The sequence below is a fragment of the Lipophrys pholis genome (assembly GCF_963383615.2).
Source record: "Lipophrys pholis genome assembly, chromosome: 19".
NCBI lineage: Eukaryota > Metazoa > Chordata > Actinopteri > Blenniiformes > Blenniidae > Lipophrys > Lipophrys pholis.
In genome coordinates, this window is record NC_137647.1 from 22,473,180 (window position 1) to 22,481,784 (window position 8,605).

General features: G+C 43.6%; 1 protein-coding gene across 1 annotated transcript in view; it reads left to right on the forward strand.

Moving 5' to 3' along the window:
* The window catches only part of hoxb5a (homeobox B5a), a 2,820-nt gene extending 649 nt beyond the window's left edge, over positions 1-2,171 (forward strand). Inside the window, exons 1-2 of the mRNA XM_080488236.1 lie at positions 1-218; positions 1,443-2,171. The exon at positions 1-218 is cut by the window's left edge and continues 649 nt beyond it. Coding sequence (XP_080344362.1) covers positions 1-218; positions 1,443-1,690 — 466 coding nt within the window. The 3' untranslated portion in view covers positions 1,691-2,171. The remainder of the gene's footprint in view (positions 219-1,442) is intronic.
* The last annotated feature ends 6,434 nt before the right edge of the window (positions 2,172-8,605 follow it).

An 8,605-nucleotide genomic window follows, 5' to 3' on the forward strand; every position in this document is an offset into this window, starting at 1 on the left:
GCAGCGCTTCACGGAGCTGGACGACGGGTCGCCAGACACCGAGGAGCTGCAGCCGCATCATACCATGGACGGCGGTCACGGTGGCAGTCTGCCACCCAGGACGGGTGTGCAGAAGCAGGAGGGCGGCCCGGCGGGAGCCGCCGCCGCCGGCAGCGCCGCCAGCGACGCGCACACACCACAGATATTCCCCTGGATGAGAAAACTGCACATTAACCATGGTACATACTGCTCTTTAGTTTACAGCTTATTAGCTCCGTATCAGAGGAGTTCCAGGGCGATAATCTTCATATTGCTGGCTGTGTGCGGACACATGGGGCTGGTGACAGTTAAGTGCTTGTTGAAGCTACACGGGGAGCCATAGTACTCTCAGCTTTGTACAAACACTAACGATTCACCAGACTTATTGCTACTTTGATTTGATTTCAGTAAACTGGCTGCATGAGAATAGCTGAAAGACACACAATTAGCCACGGCTCCTGGTTCTGCTGTGCACCCCACCAAGCCTTTTTTTCCACTGCGTCAATTTCATATTTCCATGTCTGTCAGGATCAGGCGGAATCACGTTTGAAGCTCCGAGGAAGCTCAAATCACAGTTCTGATCCTTGCAAATGCGCAAAGGTCTGATTTTTATTTTGGCAAATTTGCAAAAACAGGAAATCAGACATAAAGAATCCAGGGCAGCTGGACACTTTCTCGTTAACCAGCTGAACAAGTTACGCATCAGCGTGTTTTCTCAGGGCATCAGGGGGCGATTTGTTTTACATTTTCCCTCCTCTGGAAGGTAGGCACGCCGGATGGTTGCCCCTGCTATCTCGGGCCCTCTTTTTTTATTTCAGCAAATTCCACAAAAGTGTCATAAATCTGTCAGAGGAGAGGCGAACCGGGCAGCAAAGCCCTGAAACAGGCTGGGGAGCGCAGACAGAGCCGGGTGGGAAAAGAAGAATAAGGAGGGGGAGAAAAGAAAAGGGAGGCCGGGAAGGCTTTGGAAGCTGCTGCTCCTTTGAAAAGTGAAGCTTTATTACGTGTGGGAACTTTATTAGAGAGGTGAGGCAGAGGACGGGGTAATAAAACCCTGAAGGGAGCGAGAGGGAGTGAAAGGGGGGAATATAGAGGGTGATGCTGAAGAGAGGTGGTTAAAAAAGAAAATAGTAAGGTGACAAATAAAAGCAAATTGTTTAGCCCGGGCTGTGGAGTGGAAATGGCAGGAATAAAACATGCCAAGAAAGACTGTGGTAAGAAAAAGCGTCACTTTCTCTGGGTGGTGAAACATTTATGTGTGAATTTCAGTCTTGTGTGTGGTACAAGGGGGGCTGGCACCTTAATAGAAACACCTGTGGCTAAACAATCTGTAATCAAACGCAGAAAATGGCGCAGTAAGGGATGTGTTAGTGTCACATGTTTGCGCGTCAATAACAGCCTTGTGTTGCGCTTCAAACCCTCAGATATGACCGGTCCGGACGGGAAGCGGGCGCGGACCGCGTACACCCGCTACCAGACGCTCGAGCTGGAAAAGGAGTTTCACTTCAACCGGTACCTCACGCGGAGGCGACGGATCGAGATCGCGCACGCGCTTTGCCTCACTGAGCGGCAGATCAAAATCTGGTTCCAGAACCGGAGGATGAAGTGGAAGAAGGACAACAAACTTAAAAGCATGAGTCTGGCGACCACCGGCAGCGCCTTCCAGCCCTAAAAATCCAAGCACTTTGACAAAATCAAGAATTCATGAAGAATTCATCTCATTGGAAAGCTTACTATCACGAGCATGTTTCCCGAAAAGGAAACGGGAAAGGAACAGCATGAAAAATCACTTGAAGAAAAACCCATTCAACTAGAGGAGGTCAGCACAAAGCGGAGCAACGGAAGAAGACGGTGATGAAGAAAAAACAAAAATGATTCCACATATAGATTTAAAAAAAAACTAAAACATTCATCAACTGAGTACTGTACAGAGCAGCACTTTTTTTTTATTTGTTAGGCATGTTGGTGTTGGTGACGACGTAAACATAATGACTGTGGTACTTTAAAAAAAAAAAAAAAATCAAAAGCTTAGTGTTCCTGTTTGTCTGTTGTTTTTACAGTAGCTGTCCGGAGGAGAGGGCGAATATACTACCTAACTTTCTACCTTGTATCCTACCTTTACAACTTTGCTACCTATTGAATAATGTCTCAGTGTGTCCAGTGCGTTGTTTTGAAGTCGACCAAGTGCTTTCTAGAAAAGTCAGCATGCGAGCTCTTGTAAATTATTTACATTGAATAACGCGTGTGCGAGTTTGAACGCTGCTTTCCTCGCACGTTTGTATAAAAACAAATCCGTCTTACCCTTATTGTCATATCCATCCTAAATGTTGTTTATAGCTGTATTACCCCCCAAAAAACTCTAACTGTATCATATTGTTATTATTATTGTTGTAATTATTGGATCCATGTTTCAGAAATGATGTATATAGATATATATTGACATTTTTAAATGTGACCAGTTGGCTATTTGTAGTTGCAGTTTGTGTGTGTGTGTGTGTGTGTGTGTGTGTGTGTGTGTGTGTGTGTGTGTGTGTGTGTGTGTGTGTGTGTGTGTGTGTGTGTGTGTGTGTGTGTGTGTGTGTGTGTGTGTGTGTGTGTGTGTGTGTGTGTGTAAAAGGCCTAGCTTTCTGCCAGTGAGCTTTTTGTATTTGTTTGTAACTTGGAGTAAAAAAAAACAACAACAATAAAGTTCCTCGTACTCATCAGACAGACTAAACAGCTGCACATCAGCACAACATGAAGCACAAATGGCTTGTTGGGGTGGGGGTGGGGGGGGGGGGGGGGCGGTAAAGTAGAGCGTGGTTTTGACTTGTTCGTTTTAAAATTTCCAAGACATAATTTTATAATAAACTCCAAGAGTGATGTGTTGGTTTTAATAGTCTGATACATAACGAGATAACAAGTGGTCTTTTGACCCAGATCAAACGGTGCAATTCAGAAATTAAACAAAAATACGTGTACACATGTGCACTTTAACCCTAAGTATCTTTCCAGTTTTCATTTTCTAATGTTATCTTTCACACCCGACTCAAGTATCCAACCCAAGGCCTCTCCTTCTCACTCAGAACCATACAGGCGATCACAACAAGCTACACAAAACACACACACACACACATTCAGACACAGCCACACGAGCGCCCATAACGCATGGGCCAATTTTCATGTGCTGACCAAGTCTGACAAGGCAACAAACTGCTCGCAGTGGACAAATTGGTCACTTTTCTCCCCTTTCCGCCCGAACGGAGGCTACTCCCGGACAAATTAAGTTACCCTCTCCTGATTTCCAACAGTAAACAAGTGAACTTTTAAACTCACCGGATGATGGTGCTGCAGTTTCTTTGCACATGTACGACTTTCTCTCTGTGCACATGGGGGTGAAGAGGTCCTGCGTCGAGCCTCATCTGGACTCCTGGAAGCCTTTCTCTTGCCTCTTCTACGTGTGTGTTTGTGTTACGATATTTTTTACGCTAACCCCCTTCTGCTTTGGGCTAAACTATAAAAAAAGAAGACAGCTTTGACATTTACATGTCAAACAGATGAGGGTTTTTATCTCCAAGTTGGATCGTAAAGATCAGGCCTGGCCTCAGACTGATACCTCTCACTGGCTCTCCACTGGTCACGTGGGGTCCATAAAGTTAGTTTTATGGTTTTGGGGAGTTGACAATGTACTATATATTTCACATTCTAGAAAGCAAGTGACGGTTTAACGGCTTCGCGGGGATCCTAAAGGGGTCAGTAAAGTAGAGACGGAGCGGGAGAGGGAGGGAGTGAGTGTGTGAAAGAGAGCAGGCCAGTACTACCGGCCGCCGCTCGAGCTCTGGTTCACATTTGGAGCCCGGTGGTCTTCGCTCTTTTTCTCGCTCTGGATGTTGAACTGGTGAAGAGGCAGAATCCGGACGCACTGTAAGTACAGTCTGAAGGTTGCACATAAGTGGGGACTAAGTAGAGAGAGCGAGTATGGGTGGTAAAGTGAGACAAGAGGGTGGGGGTGTAATTACCATGTCACTCACTCAATGCGTTGTGCTCCTGTATTAACGTGTTCCAGTGTATCTGACATATTTGAGATTCCTTGTTGTGGCATTTGTGGGGCCGCGCGACGGCCGTGGCGTCACAGATGGAGTGACATTATGAGTGTGCTCCTGTGTCCGTGCACGGAGTTGTGTGTAGCGCCGATTACGCTGGTAACGTTCGTGCGTAACGATGGCGCACAGACTCGAATGGGATGTGTGTGTTTAGAGTTGGCCTCTGAACACAAAGTGTTTCACATTTGTGCAGTTATGGTATGACTGTCTACCTGTTTGTGTGATTGATAAGACTGAACAACAAAAGAAATTATACATTGAAAACAAGCTTGTGCTTATGTTTTTCTCCTCTGGCATTTTCGAATGGTTCGTGGCTTTGTTGCTGTTTATTGTTCATTGGGGTGTTAGAAGGTCTGGAACTGATTTGACTCATTTTATGTTGTCTCTTTCGATCAAATGGGCCAAACACCATTATTACGCACAGCCATCGTGTGCGTAAAATGCTTTCCATAAAGAATAGAACAGTGATACAAATGGTCGGGTACATTAATGTATATCAGAAAGTTCACTCACACACACACACACACACACACACACACACACACACACCCACACACACACACACACACACACACACACACACACACACACACACACACACACACACACACACACACACACACACACACACACTGCGTCCTTGGGCGCAAACATCTTTAGGGCCTCGTCTCCCCTCGTGTCCTTGTGTTTTCCAAGCAGGATGGGTGTGAGTGAAAAAGGATCGTGAATACAAACATTTTCAAGGCTCCTCATCCAAATCCTGCTCGAGGTCATTCTACGCCGGAAGGTTTATTCTCTGAAAAGGGCGCATATGTTCGAAACAGCTTTGAACCAAAATTATTGACACTTATAGGCCTGTCAATTTAAGTAAAACAAAAGAGCCAATCCATACCTTTTTAATACCAGATTGGTCACAACACATCCTGATTATCACGAATCACGCGCACTGCCAGTAGGCATCCGAACAGTTAACCGTCAGAATATTCGCAACGTGATTTACGTCAGATTTTCCACAAATCCTGAAATTGACTTAATTCAGCGTCTTTTAAATCAGCTGTAACACCAAAGTAAAGAGTGTTAAAGAAAACGCCAAAAGCACACGGCTCTGAGTGGACAAAAATTAAATATGAATGGATTTTTAAAGTAATACTATCGCAACCGCGTGACACAGAAACCTCTTTTAAAAAGTCAGCAGCCCCAATGAATTCCCACCGTGTAACATTTTGTCCTCGAGCAGGCAGCACATGAGAGAAACGAACCGCTAATGAAGCGCTGCCACTCATCGAGAAATGTATGAAAAATCTAATTAGTTTTGCACAGAGGCTAGAGAAATAACGTTGGCTCTTTTTTCAGACAAGGACTACATTTGGTAACGTGTCCATGTCTTTATGGTTTCTGTTGAATCAAACATGATCAATTGAGGGAAAATGTCGGAAGCAGGAATAGTTAAGTGGTAATTATCAAGATACGTTATTACGTGTTGTTTTGCTAATAATTGCAAAATATCATAGTATTTTCCCCCTTCGCACGTTTTACCAGTCGATGGATATAATTGATGCGTTTTAAAATAATATATATTAAAAAAAACAAAAAAACATGAAAACCTCTAAAAGTAACGGTACCGGCACTTGTAAGTGGATCAAAGAATTTGAACACACTTTAATTAAATAATATGTTGTATTGTACGCAAGTAGTACTCAATAATTTATAGTTAAAATGTGAGAGCATTTGGATAATTTGCACAGGGAGTATCTTATGGGGTTATTGAGTGTGGCCTGTTTCAGATATTAAAGCACAGTATGAATAAAAGCACAAAACAGGCTACTGAAAAGACAACCGAAAAGAGGAACAAACTTGCACCTGAAGTGATGTTATGAAATAAGGATGAAGTGTGTGCAGATTGGAGCCAGAAAGACGAGCCAACATAAATCTTTACCAGTTGTTCACACTGTTTCCACTGATGTCTGCTGCCAAACAGCACGTCTGTCTGTTTTTTGATTTAATCGATTTGCTGATCGATCTGACCGATAAACTGATTGGGTCCGGTAGACTGCTACCGAAGAAACCACGTCAAAAAACAAACAAATAAAACAAAATAAATGAAGAAGTGTGCGACTATGTCCAGGAGAACACTTACATGGCGCCATGAGCAGGCCCAATTATTTCGTGATGAATGATTTCCAGGCTGTATAAAGTGAATTTAGAGAATATTTTAATTTTAAATTATTAATATTAAATTGTCAGAAAGTTTTAATGTAAAGAAATTGTATGTGATTTAATTTAATTTAATTTAATTTAATTTAATTTAATTTAATTTAATTTAATTTAATTTAATTTAATTTAATTTAATTTAATTTAATTTAATTTAATTTAATTAAATCACATACAATTTCTTTACATTAAAACTTTAATTTAGCATTCGTGCTGATTTATTAAATATATTAATGCAATTAACAGGTCTCAAATAAAGTATATATATTTCAGTTTAATACATACTGGATACATCAACTAACTGTATCCATGTATTTCTCTCGACCACAACATTGAATGCTTTGCCCTTTACACGCCGCTAATCACAGAGGAGGATTTTGCTTTCGGAAGTCTCTCTTTGCTCTCAAACTCTCATTTATTATGGTCACTTTACCAGTGAGGCCTGCCTGGTCCGATACGTTTTCAGTCTGGGGATTTTCAGCGATGCCCTTCGCCATCGCAATGATTTTTCACCAGCTTCACAAGAATGTTATTTAGGTTTGGGGTGCCATAAATTAGTGAGGCAGTTGAAAGGAGAGCAGCACAAAAAGAAAGAGAAGACAGACGCTTCTCTCAGTCATTCAGTCTCTCCGTCTCCTCTCAGAACGAATGAATTATATATATATATCCAACCAAAACAGGGGTCTCTTATTAAGGGATCCAATCCAAAAAACACGAATTTTGTTATTTCAAATTTAGGCCTGTAGTTATTTGTCTTTCAAAACAATTTTTTTTTTAAGTTTGAATGAAGAGTACTTGTAACTAAAAATAGTAACAACAACAATAATAATGAAGATATTAATAATAATAATAATAATAATGACCACTGCAAACTAGAAATCTGTAAGTAACACGACTCTCTCTCTCGCTGTGTGTGTGTGTGTGTGTGTGTGTGTGTGTGTGTGTGTGTGTGGCCTTGAGGAAGTTCCAGTTCAGTAAACAGGAAGACAAAAAAGCCCTCCCCATTAAATTTTTCATCAACTTCCTCTTTTTAATGTTGATACAGGAACACCCCCCCCCCCCCCCCCCGCCCCCGCCCCAACACACACACACACACACACACACACACACACACACACACACACACACACACACACACACACACACACACACACACACACACACACACAACCCGCCAGCACAACAAATTCTACATACATGCACACAAACACACATCGGGACGGGACATCACACGCGTGACACAAATGTGCTTGTGAGTGTGTGTGTGTGTGTGTGTGTGTGTGTGTGTGTGTGTGTGTGTGTGTGTGTGTGTGTGTGTGTGTGTGTGTGTGTGTGTGTGTGTGTGTGCGTGTGTGTGTGTGTGTGTGTGTGTGTGTGTGTGTGTTACATGGGGAGGCTCAGCAGCAGCTCCAGCTCTCTATGGGCTCTTTGTGTTTTGTGTGTGTGTCATCTGTTTCCCGTTTATGTACACAGGGCAGCTCCAGGCTGCAGAGCCGCCTCTCCTCCAGCATTATGTTGCATTATGTGCATTATGTGTACGGGCTTGCTGCTCCTTTGAACCTGTCGCGGCTGTCAGGAGGCGCTGAGTTTGTTTGCAGCCTGTGTGCTGGTGATGAGTGGGGTGAGTAACTAACGCGGCCGGCCCTCCTCTTTTTTCTCTTCTTCTTCTTCAGTGTATTGAAAAGGTGTGTGTTTGTCTGTGTGAGAGTCGCGGGCTTTGTGGGAGTGAGTGGGGTGTGTTCTGTTGTGTTTGGTGAGTTTTGTTGGCAGGGCATGAGAGAGAAGCGTCTGACCCCGGCGCTTTGGAGATCATGTGTATTTTTCCTCCGTGTAAACCTTGACAAGCCGATTTGGTTAAAGCTGCCGAGTATTTTAGCTCGGTTCTTTCTGATTCTGTGCGTGGAGCTATATGCACAGTCATACTGTGAATTCCAGCCTATTGTAAGGCTGTGCAATGCCTCACTCCCGACTCTGAACTCTTCCCCTCTTCCCCGGCGCAGCATCTCCTGTGATTGCTTTACGTTTAAATCGGCATTTGCAGAGCCTTAATGTCTCCTGCATACTGATAGGGGTGAAACTCGCGGCCACCGCTCATGAATAATGCAGGAGAAGGAGTCACGGCGAGGTCAGCAGACAGACTCGAGCCACGCACGCAGTGCGCACGAAGCGCAGGCGCAGGAGATGCGCGGTGTCTGTGTGTTTACCCCACCATCAGAGGGGGGTGGAAATGAATTAACAGGTGGCTGTTTTCTTTATTTATCTGCGAGGTTTTCCCGTTTCCGCTCGAAAGTAGG